General features: G+C 34.6%; 1 protein-coding gene across 3 annotated transcripts in view; it reads right to left on the bottom strand.

The window, feature by feature from the left end:
- SPATA17 (spermatogenesis associated 17) overlaps positions 1-17,425 on the bottom strand; it is a 99,318-nt gene that overhangs the window by 67,555 nt on the left and 14,338 nt on the right. For all 3 annotated transcript variants that reach the window (XM_068939866.1, XM_068939865.1, XM_068939864.1), the window contains exon 5: positions 12,260-12,363. In XM_068939866.1, the coding sequence (XP_068795967.1) occupies positions 12,260-12,363 (104 nt within the window). The remainder of the gene's footprint in view (positions 1-12,259; positions 12,364-17,425) is intronic.

The raw sequence follows: 17,425 nt of genomic DNA, 5'->3' as shown, positions 1-17,425 counted from the left end.
GAAATGGAACGAAGAATACTGGTACAACTGTATTTATGCTTGCTTTTATATTAATACAGCTAACTCTATCAGAAAAAAAAACATTGACAGGCATTCATTTTGCAAATGGCAGCAACTATTTAAGATGTTATCATTCTACATCTGTTTGCTATTGACCCCTTCATGGAAAATAAGCACCGTTAGCTTATGCAGTGAAATTAGTATTTAGGGTAAAAGAGCTGATTTGGCCCTAAATGAATTGGAGACCCCTAACACAAACTATTCTGATAGCAGCCTAGCAGTGGTGGTCATTTCTAGCACAGCAGCAGTGCTAAACTGCTAAGTGCAGTTATGTTCCTAATTTTTCCAGCAACATATGAAGGAGGATGTCTAACTACAGCGAAATGCCAGAAAATTTTCAAGCAAATGTCATGTAAAATATCTGTTATCTTTTGGCACTGCGATTCTCACAAGACTATGCTACTATCTGCACAGTAATAACCATAGGAAAGTGCACTGCTATGTTTAGCTATGGCTAAGCTACTTCCAGTACCAAAGTGAACTCATCTAAAGCTAACTGTTATCTCTCTGATGAAGTGAAGGACCATGTAGACATATCCATATTCCTTCCACCTCAATATATTGTCCTTGGTAACATTTACAATATTGAACATTATGTGATTTATCAAGTAAATGTGACGTCGTAACTTCTAATGGTCATCAGCTAAGTTGATTTTCCTTCTCAGGGTATTTTGAAACAATTTGACTGAGAGGCCTACCATCTGACTCACATTTTTACTTACTCTAACATAAAGTTTGCATATGTTTGCTAATAAAATGGTGCACTTCATTCACATTAAATAGGTTTTACAATAGGAAGGAAGGGAGACCCTTCTGAATTGACCCATTTGTATTCCCTAGTAGTAATGCTAACTCTCTCAACTTCATAGCTGCTCTCATGACATTTAATGGTTTTCCTGAATTCCATATTTACGGAACGGTGCTACCACTTAAGGATCTATGATGTCATTTTTGATGAAGCTTAAAAGTTTATGAAAGATATAGCAAATAATTATTTATTTCACATGAGAGTTTTTAAGTAAATGCAATTACTTTGGGAGGGATCTGACACATTTTTTAAACGCTGCAGTGCTACTTGTATGCATGTCATTTCATAGCAGCAGCTAATTACAGATCCCCAAATTTGCTAGAAACCCTTACCTCTTACTGTCTTGAAAATATTCAAGATAAAAATCTCCAAAAATCAGGCATTTTTTAGAATGGACACACAGGAAATAAGACACTCTAAAGCCTACTCTGAAATCTGGTTCCTACTTTATACAACAGACGACATTTAAATATAAATTTAGGCACCTAATTATACATGCCTCAACAGTATATCCAATATTTAGATCACCCTGGTCTATACCTAAGCATGCAATTTTCTGATCTGAGCACTAGGCCCCTATTTGAGTAGCTAAGCACCATGCTACATGGTGGTGAGCCCTCCTACCACCAAGCAGAAGTGGGCTAATGAATGTCGGATCTTTTTGGGAGTCATGCAGCTGAAAGGTCAAACCAGCCTGTTAGATAAAGCTATGAACAATCAGCTAGTGACTGGACAAAAAAAGAATAGCCTACTTGGAGAAAATAGGTGGAAATTTGCTTTCTTGAAATCACGCTGTTTTCGTTTGAAGACAGTAGGAACTATGGACTTCAAGGTAAAAGAAATGTGATTTAGCTGTACTGTCAAGGGTAAGGGTACCTAATGGATACACATAATTATCTCTAAAAGGTAAAGAGTCTGAAGAATTTGAAAGGGGAGTACCAACAGGTAAACGGTTTGTACAGCTGGAAAAAAAAAAGAATCATGCTCACAGGATGAGGAACTAGGCCTTGTAAAGTGGATATTCTGCACAGGATTTATAGAGATCAAGAAGCTCTTTTGTGCTGAAAAGGTATATAAACCAATACATACATTGGTAATACATCAGAGTAGAAAAATTATTCTTACTTGTTATACTTACACAGCATAACTGTGCTGAGTTCTGATGCTAATACTTTTAAAGATGTTTGAAAGCTTGTCCAAAATACTCACAAAAATGATTTTAGGGACAGAGAAAATGCCTTGCAATGAGCTCTACTGCTTTAGCAATGAGCTCCATTTGTTCCTTCAAAAAGAAAACTAAAAGGTGGCTATATTAATGCATGGCTTCTGGATAATAAAGGCATTTTCAGTCTGGTAAAAGAGGACATAACGAAAAGCAATAGTTCAAAGATGAAATGAAACAAATTCAGTCGGGAAGTATGGGACATACTTTGAACAGTAAAAGGGTATTTTTCTATCTTTTAACGTTCTTAAATCAAGAACAGACTGTGTTTGGTCAAACCTTACTGGATTTGTTATTGATAGACATGATATCTCCAACAAATCTAAAGTCAGACTAGATCATCTGATTCAGAATAACTCTGAGCTTCACAGAACATAAAAAAAATTCTTAACATTTATTTTTTGTTCCTCATTACTGTTCTAGGCTATAAACATAGAAGACAATAAGTTTTTCCCATTACTTCTCTGATACTTAAGAAATACGTAAGGGAATGCTTAAGAGAACTAATTCTTCTTAGTTAACTGAAGCCTCTATTTTTAATAATCTAGAAAAACTGAAAGTTAGGCCTTTTAGTTAGGCCTGTAGTCAGAAGAGACTACATATTGCTTTGTATCTCATGAAATTATGTGGAAATTCATAGAATACCACAGGATTTATCAAGACAAATGGAAAGACTGTGATTGCCACCAGAAAAAAATTACATCTTTAATCAAAAAATCAGATCATGAATTTGTAGAAAGGTGAATTATTGAATACCACACTCTTAACAGCAAAACATAACTGTGGTGTGAGGCTTTCAGAGATCTTCTCCTGGACATCTGTTTCCTCTAGAAGTGTCATCATAAAACAAACAAATAAACAAACAAACATTCTAGCCTCTGTTTCTTCCACACAGACGGCAAATGGGGAATGCAGTTTAGCTTTAGAAGCCTCCCATTGGGTAAAGCAGTACCAAATAACACCTTGCTTAGTTTAGTCTTCCTTAATATTCCTGCTCTCTCCGCACTTTTTGTCAAACTGTGAGGTATATTCCGTAATTAATAATGAGCTATGAAGTACATGAGCAGTTAATGGTAATTTCCTAGTTACATCCAAACACTGTATTTTATGTTAGGATTAAACATTTGTGGTGTTACATCAAACGGATTGTTGTGCTTAAATTAAAAGAGACAAATGTATTTTCTTTGTTGTTGTTGTTGTTGTTGTATCTTTAGAGCACGTGTGTATGTGTAAATTAAGTACTCACTGATGTATCTGCAGATACACTCACACATGAGCTGGAAAATTTTGATAGCATAGAGCAAGCTTAGTTACATAACCTTTTGCACACAGATTGCTTTTACAAATAAATGAAATCTCTAATTTTTTTATGCAATATATAGGAACTCATGCATTTAAATTTTATGCTTCGTAATTAAACTGAAAATTGCATACTGAAAAGAACCATCACCTTTTTTTAATGAAAAAAGAACCGCTTTAAGTGAGTTGAGTGTATGACCGATAAAATTTGTCATAGTTCTAATGACCTAAACAGTTGAAATGGCTATTGTTCCAAAAGATATATTAAGAATACTTCTGTACTTTCCCATGAGTCTTTAGTCTTGAAGTACCAGAGCCATTCTCTGATAACCTAGTATAGCCTGTATATAGATGGCCTGTCATGTCTCTACAATTAGATAAAATCAGAAAGGATATAATTTAATCAGTTACAACCTGAAAATTATATTTTGAAAATCAAGTTTATTAATATGTAATCTTTAGGTAATCATATTTATCCTCCTAATTTACTCAATATTTATGATACTCTACATGTCCTTGAAATGGGGAACAGGGACACTACACCATGAAAAAGTGGTCTAGCTGCTGGAGTTCATAAATTTTGTTCAGCTTTGGATGAGTTCAAAGAATTGCCATGTAAGAAAAGCCTTACAGAGGGAATTTATCTGATTATGGCAGTAATAATTACCCAGCTGTTTATTGCAGATAGAGAAATAATTCATGTAGGCAATAGGCCGTGGTGGCAATGACACTCCGCATTTAGTAAATATGCAAACTGTTCACTTCTAATTAACCAAGCTAGAGGATGCCCTTATTAAATGTATAAACTAAAAGTGCCTTCCTGACAAGTGATGAATTGTTACATTGCACAAACTCTTGCCACAGAATTACTGGAGTGAACTTGGGGCTTAACTTCATTAAGAGATCTTGTGGGATAGTTAAATGAGGATGGACAGCATAACAAGACCTACCTGACAGTCAATGATATGTTAGAGCTGAATGAAACTGTGCCTCTTCCTTCTTTTCTACTCATTTTACACCTAAGATCCCACTTCAGACAAAACACAAGACTGTGAAATCTGTCTATATGAGACAACATGAAATGCTAAGATAAGTCAGTCCTGGTCTGCAGAAAACACTTTATCAGTAATTCTAACAGGCCTATTTCAAAACCAAAAATGTTGATATTACAGTGCCTTCAAAGTTTTCAGGTATAAAAATATTGCTATTTTACAATACTATGCTGTCACGTCTGTTTATTCTACCTTTATTAAAAGCAATCAGCCACACCACAAACTACATGGTTCAGTGAGTGAATACAAGTGCCTCTAATTTCTTTCTACAGACTGAGATTCAAAATTTCCCTTTGGGTACAAGTGAAATTCATCTTAAAGTTTAATCTGTTAATCCCAACGGTGTGCTTAGTGCTGTACAAAAACACATGAGAAAACATAGCCTTCATATTTTTAAAGACTACAATCTAGCCAGCTGGTTATATTAGTTATGTTAGTCCTGTTTATTTGAAAAATTTGATCTTTATTTCACAAAACTAGCTAAAAGGTTGGTAAGATTGCTCCTGCCACTTACTCAAGAGAGACACAAATAGAATAAGGCACATCTGAGGTGTGTCTAACTGAATCTGCACTGGAAATTCAGCTTACTGTCTAATCATAATGGTTCCACTTTAATCTCACTGTGACCAGAGTGCTTTGCTATGGAGTTAGAACAGAGTATAATCTCCTCTATAGCTTTAGCCAGTTACTTTCAATTTCATGATCAAACAAGAAAGACAAAGACTCCATCTAAAATGCCTTGCTTTACAAAATGCATTATTAAAAGCATACATGCACATAAGTATACATGCTGTATAAAAGCATGTATGTATATGCACCGGCTTTTATATGTGAAAAGATAGGTGAAGGTAAGAGTTAAAAATGTGCTGACCTGTCAAAAAAGTTTTTAGGTGCTGAATCTGTGAAGAAAGATGGATTTCTGGGTAACACATTTAAGAAGAGGAAACAATCACAAAATACATGGCTGCAGAGAGTATCTTAACTAAATTTGTGTCTCTTTAAAATTCATTATTTTAAAGCTTTTCTCTAGTCTAACTCCTACTTAGACTAATACGAGCGTCTTAATACAGATCAATGGAAACTAGATCAAATCACAGAGCGAACTAGTAACTCACTTTTTATATATAGCCCACCCCAATAACAACAGGTTTGTAAATTATGGAAGTACTCCGGGTTCCTCAGTGGATTCCAGTTCTGAGTTTCCTTCAGGATCCAGCTTTTATATCTGAAATCCTCTGAAAAAGGTGTAAGTGGCTCAAGTTACGACCATTCACAATTATTTAAATAAAAGAAAGCATATTGGTGCTTGTGTCTACTTACACGACTCCCAAAGACACCTGCAGGAGTTTACCTTCAGAAAATTCTAATTACAGGTAAATAACTTAAAAAATACAACATATTTTCTCAAGTTATCTTTGAGGACAAGGAAAAAAAAGATGATTTGAAGATAAATTACTTAATTAAATGTGAAGGGAAAGACAACATTACAAAAATGAGCTTTTTATTGTTCCAAGAACTCCAAGGAGCTGTCTGAAAGGTTTTAGCACTAATTGAAAATAGACTACAGAATCAATTGCTTCTGCAGTCAATGATGAGGAACAGTTTAATTGAATTATAAGACAATATATACATTCTTCAAAACACTTTGACACTTGAGAAAATGGCCAGCACCTGGACTTACCTTTATGAGAAAGAAACAGACAGATGGAGGTTGAGCAAGTTCTCCTCATATTAGTATGACACTAAAGGATTTATTTCAAAACCACTTTATGGAAAATAGAAATACCTCAAAAGATATATGATGGAAAGTGAGTGTCATGTTAAAAGTAAATAACCCTCAATAACACTCAAATATTCAAGAAAAGGCTAGATATTCTCAGTTATTTCAGTACTACAAGATCAGGCATATTTGGAGAAAAGAAAAACTATCAGACTACTAGATCACCAGCAATGCATAATGTACTTTATTTCACTGCTCATTAAGATTCTAAAAGTTAGGCTGCGCAAAAGATTTGTGAATACAGAATTTCACCGTATTGCCAAACAAGTGATTTATATAATCTGCCTTTGCATTAACCATTTCCCTGAACTTACCTGAAGACTAAAAGGCCTTAATGAAGATTATGATATTAAATCTCTTGATAAAACAGCTAGTCAAATTTGAATGAAAGTCACACACTTGAGGGTCACTCTCAAGGCCTCTTCACCACTAAAGCCAACAACAACGGAAAGGAGAACTTGGTGTCAATCCTGAAATTTTGTGAAATTCACCATTCATAACAGTGTTTACATACATCAAGATGCTTGCTAAGTCTAGACTCAGTTCTTAAAGTTTGCTACATTTAAGTTAGTGTTTATTCAACAGCAAAGAAAATTAAACTACCTGCCTTGCTTACACAAGAACCCTAACGTCACTTTGCCTCTGCTTTGTTAGTTTTCTGAGAATGCAATCGTATTGAGTTCAGTGCCTAGGGAAAAATTTAAATGGTGCCATTCTCCAATAAATGGAGCACTGCAAAGCAATATGCACTACATTCAAAAATCTTATCTCTAGTTGGACACCAGACATATAGCAAGGTTGCTTTACTGTAGTTTAAAGGCCAGTGAGTAGATAACCTTGGTCAAAGAACTGCAAGTTAATCACACAGTTGGGCAACTGGCAACATCTGTAAATTCTTCTGATATAATGACAGTAGCATGCTAATTTATGTGAAATGATGTCCATTTGCTTATCATGGATTGGAAATTGCTTCACATAAAACAAAATTCTAATGCATCACAGCGAGTTATAGCCTATGCTAATCGCTTTGGGTATATTTCCCCTTGTAACCATTTTGCCAACTCTTAAGAGATGTTAAATGTAGCTTTAAGAATGTTTCTAAACAAGGTATTTTTCCTTAGAATGAAATACGCTAACTTCAGGGAGAAGTAATCGAATTAAAAAATTTAATGCATGCATTTACATATGCAACCACCCAACTTATCCATATGCAGATAGAATATGGTATGCATTGGTATTTATTTAAATACTAATGGATGCTACAGATGAAGACTTTTTACTGAAATCTACATCCCAAGATTACGGAAAATAAATATTTAAGTAGATGCTTCCTACTTGGTTGGATTAAAATTTCCTGAATCTTCTAGGAAAATCAGAATTCAGGCCTAAAGAACCCATTTCACAGTTATATTGAAGCTAAACTGACAAATGACAAGAAAACTCTAAGTACGTCCTTATGTAGCTAGAATTCAGGGTTCAAATTCATTCTTTTGCCTTCTATCAAGGGACACTATGAAACATTTCCCAGCTTATCTACAGGGACTCTACTGTGGACACCAGCAAGCATCAAATCTATTGTTTCTGCAACAGTGGAAATTAATGGGAGTGCTGGAGGCAGATCCACCTCCTCTTCAACTAGTCTGGGAGTTAAAATGGATATATCTTCTATTCATACGAAAACAATACCTTTAAGTTAGGATAAGCAGTCTATTAAGGTGTGCAAACGCTCACATAATAGGACTATTATTATTTAATTATATTTTAGGTCAATTTCTGTTAAATCAATTTCTGTTAAACTTAATTATGTCCCTCTATGGCTTTAAACTGGGGCAGCTTCTATTAAGTTTACTTTCTCCTGGGGTTTTCACAGTCAGGACAAATGATAAAGGTCTGGCTACTAAACGAGGGCAGCTATTAAATAAGGACGGCTTGTATTAAAGCTAAATGGTAAAGATGTGGCTACAAGCCACATCTTAGCCCCTTAGTAAAGGAAGTGTTTTATGTTTTTAAAAAAAAAAAGGAGGAGGAGGAAAAAGAAAATAACATAAAATTATTCACAAACTCTTACAGGATATAAGGTGGTAAACTAACAGAACGGTCAAAGTTTCACAGTAATATGCCTCTGCAGTTACTCTTAGACAGAAACAAATGCATGGTAAATTGATACAGGCTCTCCCTTAATGAAAATGGAGAAAATTAACCACAACCCTTGGTTTTGGAGACCAAGATGTGTAAAATGGTACCTCAGAAGGATTTGCAATGTGGTTTTAAATAGCTGTTGATAAATAAAAATTCTATCAGCATTTTTCCAAAAGATAAGATTGAAAAATATGTTGTGTTACCGTTTAGGACTACACCATAATACCGGAAAGAATATAGTTTAAACTAACTTTTGAACAGACAAACTCTGCGTGTGTGTGTGTGTGTGTGTGTTTTTGTGTGTGTGTGTGCGTGTGTGTGTGTTGCTTTGTTTCTATACCACTTTGGAGTTCTTACTACTAGTGTGTGTTTCACTGTGGTTTCAGTATTATGTGGAGAAACTTATGTCTTTACTAGCAAGTGACATAGCACTAATGCTGAAACTTTGATGAATGCAGCCATAAGATGAATGAGAAAATAATTGGATCATTTGTGTATCATGATTCTGTTATTTTGTTTAGTTCTAGAGATGTAGAGATGCAAACACTCAAATCTGGCTTAATTTGACTGCAGATAGTGTACTAGGGATTCTCTTCACCAACATGTAAATTTCCATAACACTGATGCTGGAATAAAACCCAGCACTTTAAATAAAGATGCACTTTGCAATTTCAGATGAGTCCTGCTGTTTTTGGGTTTTTTTTTTCATAATGAACAATTGCAACAATTTTATATACAAAAAGTATTTATGAACAAGGAAGTTATACTCTCCCAGGCCTGATATGATGAGGGATGGAAATATGCAGGAAATCTCTCCTCTACCTTGTTCTATATTCCCGGTAGGAAAAAGATCAACTGGGCCACATTGGGGCCAAAGTAGTTGGCAGTGATCCTTAGCCCAAAGACTGGAAAAATCTGCTAGGCTGAGGGCCTACAGCTGATCTTAACTAAGCACCTGATGGATTCTACTGAAAGAATGTTGAAGGCAATGTATATTTTTCTTTTTAAATGTACCACAACAAAGAAATTACTGCACTGATACCTGATTGATAAGTGCTACCTTCTTAAAACTGAAAGGATGTGATATATTCGACCAAACTAGCTGGAAAATTTATTTTAACTTGCTTTTTAACTGAAAGATAAATATTCTAAACAAAAAGTAACAAACACTTCATAAACATTCTAATTAAAACATTTCAGCTATGAATTTAGGTAGGTATTATTCCTTGTAACATGAAATATACAGTGAAGGCTTCTACAAGACAAAGTAATGATTTAAATCAACATTTATAACCCCCAAAAAATACAGAAAATGACTTTCAGTTTGGGTTTCTGTCAACTGAAGTACATTAGTTGTCCTTCACGGACATTTAATATGTTTTAACATATTTATTTAACATATTAACACCAATCTGCAATTCTCTGGCTCATTTTTAATTTCATGATATCATTTTAATGTTCATTAATCTAAGGCAATTTTTGCATGAGACTAGTGGTTACAAGGGTGCATGTCCACCAGATGCAAATTCATCCTTTAAATTAATCAAACTAATTTATCTTTTTAAAACATCTAGTCTATGTATGAAAATTTGTTCTTGCATATGCATAAAAAACCCCATACTATTAACTCTGGAACAGATAAATTATAAGTAAATCCAAGACTTGTTTGGTGGCTTCCATAGTAATACTCTTACACTTTCCTAACACAAAAAACCAAAACCATGTATTTCAAAAATGAAGACAGAACTTCAATTAGCAGAATAACTATCTATCAGTAGCCAAGTAAGAGCTCACATAGACCAACTCTGACACACTTTTAATGTATGTGAACTCATACTGCTCACTTTATGTGTTAGAAGAAAAATAATGCAAAAACCAGGCCAATATACTGAATGTAGAGATCCTGATCAAAATCTAATACATAAGTTTTATGGGTTTTAATGACCTAGAGCAAATACTAGGGAATTTGCTGAACATGTCAAACACAGAAACACAGAAACACTGAAACACAGAAATATTTTTGTCGTCTTCCAAAGGTAGGTGTACCTAACAGAGATCGATTGTGGGGAAATAAAACACAAAGCATCCATAACTCTGTGTTCAATACAGCAGGAATATCACTTACTAATTTGTTCTGTTCACAAACATCAAAAGGTCCGTCTGCCAGTTCTGAGAGTTGTTCTAGGTTTTAGAACACTACTTTGGAAAGTAGTGATAGAACTATTTTGAACAGATAAGCAGGTTGTTCAGTTCATCTAGATATATTCATTTTAGATCAGAAAAGCTATGGTCTTACACTTTTTCCAAGATTTAGTCTAGTCTTCCTAGGATTCTGTCTTTCCAAAAACAGAAAAAAATTGAAGAAATTCAGAGCAGGAAGATATAATTGAAGAGATTAACTGACTTTTTAAGTTTTGGTTTGCTGAGTTATGATCTAATTTTCTGCATAAAAATACATTTAAATAAACAGTAATCAAAGATCAGAGGCAGCTATGAGGATGTTTCATTATAAGTAACAACGTTATATAGGAGTTACAATGCTATGACACAGAGAATGTAGCATGAACTATAATTGTGGAAAACTAATAGAAAATAATAAATAGTGTTCAAAAAAGTTGGATAATTAGTGCTTTTCATATAGACATTGTATATGCTTTCTCCTCTAACACAATCTTCTGGCTGATTTGCCTTTGCCATGTGATCTAGATCAGACCTCTAGAAACTTTTTTTTTTATTAGACTTCCTTATATTTCTATACTTCTGAAAGTAAAGATTTGCTTCAGTATTTTTAAACAGTAGAAACTGGATGGATTTTGTCCAACACATTTTCACTAACAAAGAGAAAATAATGGTTATGGTCAGCTGGGGAGTATTTTGTCAGTTTCTGCAGTTACATGAATACTCATGCATCAGGACATGAAGTGTGCTAGGTACTGTATGGACAACAAGGGAAATAATTGCCTCTGTTCTAGAGAGCTTTCAACTTAAGCACAGGGGACAGCCAGAAGTACAGTAGGAATATATAGCAACAATGGTTCTAGCTAGTAATCTAGCAATGGTAGTGAGCTAGTAACGGCTCTGTCTAGTAATCCCAAACAGGCAAATCTCTTCTGTAACTCTGAGAAGAATTTACTTTGCCGTGTGTCCACACCATTGTTTTTCAAATGTTCTGAAGTCTGCTTATACACTATCTGTAGACAGTCTTTAGGTCTAATGAAGCTCTGATGTGCTACAAGTATCCAGGCATTTAGGCAAAAGTGTGCTGGATCCATCTGAACCTTTGTTTTACACACTTGTTTTCCACCGAGTAAGCCCATTTGCATGACATCATCAATAAGCCATCACGAGAAGCAGGGTTCCTAGCACACTGATTCTCTTTTTCCCCTCCCCCCAAATGACTGTAAGAATTTGAGCAAAGGCAAGGAACAATTAAAACCAACTAATATTCATAGTATGGTACATGATTATAAGTTAGATAGAAGTTTGCACTTTGATTCACTGTCAATAATCAATTTTCAAAACAAATTAGGAAAAAAAAAAGAAGTTCCCCTTAGCCTGTGTATACTGGTAAAAAGTCTATTTCAACAAACTATTTCCAAGGCATAACTGTCTATGAATTCTGAAGGCAGGTGAAGAGCTAAATTCTGTTTTATTAAATTGGTATAAACCCAGAGTACTTTCAATTAATTCGAAAGAATTACTTTGAATTCATAACAGTGTAAACGAGAACGTGGCACAACATGCATAGTCTCGAGGTAACAGAGAATGATGACTGCTATCTATGTGTTAGAAAATGGAGGGGATCCTACACTGAAAAAATAGTTTAATTAGTATCATAAACTTTTCTACAAATAAAAAGAGGAAATTTAAGTTCGACCACATGGAATTTTTATCTTTACCTGACAATCTCATTATTCACAGAAATGGCTTCCAGGTATTTTTTCAGTGCATAATAATTATAGTTATACTTTCGAACATAATAGCCCCGCCATCTTTTCTGAATCTAGAAGAAATACAGAAATTGTTTAGTATATTTCAAATCAAACATTTGTAATATGCATATCAAATACCTGCTTCATTTCTCAAAGGTTTTGATGTCTTTAAAAGTGTTATTAAGTAGCTGCACTAACATGTTTCCATAAAGAAAATGAGGGTAGGAAGTAACATACTGTAATTAAATGGTGATGTGAATTTAATATTAAATGTCAACATAAATCAAGTTTTAAGCCAGTGTTTATTTTGGGGTGTGGCCATGTAAAGAAGTGTCTGCTGCTGCTAGTGGCATTGTTTTATATTAGAATGGTAAAAAACCCACCTAACAGAAGTGAGGCCTGTTTCAGTCAACAAGCATTCTCAGCCGAGTCATTCACTTCACCAAGGTCTTACGCTATACTCTCAGCTTCATGCTGTGGATATGATCTAAATCCAATGGAAGCCTTCCCCGTAACTCAATGAATCAGGCTTTCTGGAAAAATCTTTCACAAATTGCATTTTTTTTCATTTTCCATATAAGATGTGATTCTATGAGATGAACATTTTGGACATCCCCAACTAAGAGAAAAAATGATCTGTGTCTATTTCCTATATATTAATTATAATCTTCTAATAACATACAATTCTTCCTGCATAACAGATGAAATTTAAGCTGGAAAAGGAAACCTCTTTATCTGTAACTAACTAGTTCTAATGTTGTATTAAGAATAGAAATTATGTAGCCTCGTTACAGGACAAAGGATTCACAGCTTGATGCATTTTAAAATATAAGATTCAGTTTAGCCTGATTTTTCTGAATAATTTAATTTAACAAAACTGTTTAAACCTTCTTGGATACTTGAGAATTATGAGCATGATGTTTCTGAAGTGATCACAGGCTCTCCATTTTGTTGAAATAGAAAGTAAGCATTAATTAGGTAAAGAATTAGTACTATTGCCATTTCACTGGCCAGCCAAATTCATCCCTATGCCATGACATGTACTGATGCAGGTGGAAGACATAACTTCCTCAGTTAATGCTGAGGGCTGCTCTCTCTCCTCATCTTCCTTCCTGTAACAGACCTCTGAATGCTATATCAATATATCTTATAAATAGATTAATGATCTTTTGTTATGTTCTGTTTTCACTATTTCCTCTGTCTTTTCTTTCCTCCACCCTTAAACCTATCCTCTTTCATAATATTCTTTACTTCATTCCTTACATTTCTCTTTTTTTCTCAATACATTTCTAAAATAATCTCTCAATTTCTGTCTTCCAGTCTGTATTACCTTCACTCCTGCTCCAGCTTCCATCTCTTTGACCTTTACAGTTTTGAAATCTTAAGACACGTAACAGCAGAAAAGCAAAATCTACTACATTAAAAAGGCAAAAAGATTGAGGTCTTACTATCCAGGAACAACTCCAGGATGAGAAACTACTCTCTATGTGTAGTGAAGAAAAGAATTTCAGAATTCGCGAGGAGCTCTCCTTTTCCACGGGCCTCTGGCTATTAGACTTTTCAAGAATTTAAATTCTTCAATAGATCTACAAGGAATGCTTTTCTTTTTCCTTTGCACCAACTCCTCCCTTTCCAGAATCAATCTATGACTGCAAGGATAAGTGGAGTAAAATCCACTTTTTTTTTTCTTCCTCATCTCTTACTCTAACGCAGCATGAAAAGATGAAGAAAGAGTCATATTTTACTGTATTTGGATCAGGAAGAAGACAAGGAAAAAAGCTGTCCTTTGTTCACAAGCTATTAATCAGCTTTTGTACTCTGTGACTTCATGGCCTGCATCTTCAAGTGTTGGGAGTGCTCTTAAGTTACAGTCAAAATGATCTCTACTCATTCCAGTTCCACTGCAGCCCATTTCTGTACCGCTAGCTAGATAAGATAACTGAAGAAAGCTACTGCAGTTGTCCATCTGCTGCCACTTCCTGAACTGAACACGTAACAGAAACACTAGAGCCATCTATCTGCAGACTTACTAACACAGGGTTGCAAATGTCCAAACTTTGCTTGGTACCATTTTTCAAAGACAAAAGCCAAATCGTAATTTTTTAAAGTAAAAATAAGCACTTGGTCTAAACTGATAGTACCTAGTGGCACAGCTGTAATCGCCTCTTTACAAAATAGTAAACAAGAGAACAAGTATCATAGGCAAGCTTTTAATAAGTATTTGAGTGTTGTACATCAAGAAAATAAATTGATACACTACAGTCATCAGTAATAGGAGGATGTTCACTTTTGGTGTTGGTATACCCTTACTCATTTCCCCTTTCTACTTTACCATCTATTTTCCTCTCTTCTCAACTGAACTCGAAAATTAATTTAGGAAGTTGCTATTTTCTTTAATCCATGTGTTTGTTTTTTATTAAAAAAAGGTTGGTACCTCTACACATTGCTGTAATATGAACAAATAATAGTTATGTGGGCAGCTGCACATGGGGATAAGAAAGGTTAAGGACTAGGTGTGCTACTTTGCACTATATTGTAGTAAATGTCATGTTCTTCGCAACTCCATTTTCTTATACACAAGGGTGTTGGGTTAAAAAGGGATAGAGCAAGAGCAAAGAATAAGTATGTCTTCAGAGATTTGGGATTAAGCAAAATCCTTTGCATGTGAATAAGGGTCTTAGCTTTGTTTTTCTCTTTGGCTGCAATATTGCTAGTCAACAAGAGCAACTTGGCTTCCACATAGCTGTGCTCTCATTAATGCAGGATTATGGTCCCTTTGAAATTCTTTCTGATAGCCTCACCTTACAGCTACAAATGTAGAACTGGATATTTGTGGGTTACAGGATCAAAACCGTTAAATTGAGAGATGAAAGAGTAAAGTTGTATAAAACTATAATTCAATGGGCCCAGTGTAGCAACAAAGTGTCGCAGTCTACCTTTATTTACACCACTGTCAGTCCAGAACGAACTCACTTATTTCAACTGAATGAAACATAAGTAGGAAAGAGTACATTATGCCTCAAATTATTTTATGCTAGTTTTCTATTTACCTAATTCTATGTCTCAGAGATCAGAAGACTGAAGATTAATTTCTCTGGAAAAAAATATTTTATCAAAAGACTCCAATGACGTTCATATTTTCAGTAAGAAAGTTCTAAGTTTTTGCTTTCATAAGGAAGTATAATATGTTATGAATATACTTCTTTTTAATTCCAAGGTGAATGTTCAAAAAATTCTTGGGGAGAAAAGACAAGTGTGTATGCCCTTCAAAGTAATTAGCAAGTTTCAACAGTGATTGGTACAAAACAATTATTGTCATTGATCAGCACTGAACAGATAATTTTAAACAAAGTCATTGTGTGCTCAGCAGATTACAGCTTGTTAACGGGCAAGTTCTAAATGACCTCTTAAGCTAGTCAAATCAATGATGCATATTCCTCATTAAGTAACATCAAAATGTAAGTGGTCTTATAAATAATGTTTATTTTAAGCACTAAAACAAATGGCAAAACCTTCATATATCAAAAGCCATCTGCTCATGGAAATATTTTTTTTTTCCTAGGATTACTTTTGTTACAGAAAATTTATAGCAACCTTAAATCTTTTAAGGGAGAGCACCATACTGCAATGCAGTAGTCAAAACTAAAATTGATTAAGATAAGTTCTCTGTTTTAATTTTAAAAGGTGAAACTGATAATACTGGTTACAACTAAATGCAATTCAGGGAGGTAAAGATGTAGACTTCTAAGCTATGACCATGTGTTTGCCCTCAATTATACTTCTAATGCTGAAATTGAAAGTGCCTTTCTGATCAGTGCCTGGAAACTAAACTAAATTGTTTAATAACGTTATGAGGCAAAATGAAGTAGTCAGAAAAGTATATACATCAGCTGTTGTGGTATTTTCAGAACATTGAAGTGTATTAATTGTGAATCAAACTCACAGTGTGTGAATGGAACGCATTGTTGGTTTAGAAAACAAAGTCTCGCGCTGCACAGTCTCTTCTGTGCACAAACCCAACAGGCCTTATTATCTACTGTTCTGTACCTTGGTTAGTTCTTCAATAACTGGATGATGGCAAAACAAAACAAAACCAAAAAACCCCAACTGTTTCAGAATAGTAGCTTTTTAAATTTGCTCTGCAGATATGGGCGAAGAGGATTTAGACAGAGGAGAATCAGAGTCTGACATTTGTGCCTAAATAAAGATCTGTTCTATTGTCTTCTACTTATAAATTTCCATTAAAGAACAAGACATGACTGAAAACAACGGCACTTTGAAGATTTATATCAGCTAATGATTCAACATTATACTTCAATTACGAATGAATGGGAACACATTCAATTTCTTTTACAAATGAAAGACCAAATGCAAAACTTCATTTAACGAGAATATATAATTTGGTCTTGAAACGCCTGCTAAAAGTACACAGCCAATTTTTGAGCTGGCTTACATTTTGTGCTTTCCCACTGATTTCAACAGTATCAGTATACAGCATTTATCCACTGTGGAATACTTTTAAATCAGCCAACTAAGGAATAATCTAGAATTAAAAAGTCAATTTCTGAGCAATTAGATTGTTGCTGAATGCTTTCACCTACCTTGCACTAAGTGTAAGATTCTATTTTGTGCCTTTGGGAGAAGCAGCACCAAGCCAAAAACTTGATGGGAACCTAATGATACATCTCCTGACTCTGAGATTTTGGGTAAAATAACTCTGGTGCCAAAATAGCCACCAGAAAGACCACTGTAAAGTTCAAACCTGTGTGGGGAATCTTCCTAAATTATAGGAGTTCTCCTGGGTTACTCTCCATCTACATCCCTGCTTTTGGTGGAATTTAAACGGTAGGCTATGGCTTTTTCTAAAAAGAATCAAACACCTTGTCTAAAAAGAGAGTAAAGCCAAGCCCCTAAAGTAAAGCAGTTCCTCTCTAAAAAATGAAAGAATTAAAGAAGGTAAAAAGATTTAACCCCAAAGATTATCTGATGTCCTTATCTTGTTCATATTATATGTTTAAGTGCAGATCCAAATTCCAGGAAAAAAAATGCTAATGTATTGTTAAATATATTTTGCAGTTTTCTTCATGAGCAATGTCATTTGCTTTGTATTTACTAAAGCTCAAAGACTGTTTA

Source organism: Struthio camelus, chromosome 3 (assembly GCF_040807025.1).
Source record: "Struthio camelus isolate bStrCam1 chromosome 3, bStrCam1.hap1, whole genome shotgun sequence".
Taxonomy (NCBI): Eukaryota; Metazoa; Chordata; class Aves; order Struthioniformes; family Struthionidae; genus Struthio; species Struthio camelus.
Note: the sequence above shows the minus strand (reverse complement) of the source record. Positions and strands in the feature narration are given on the sequence as shown.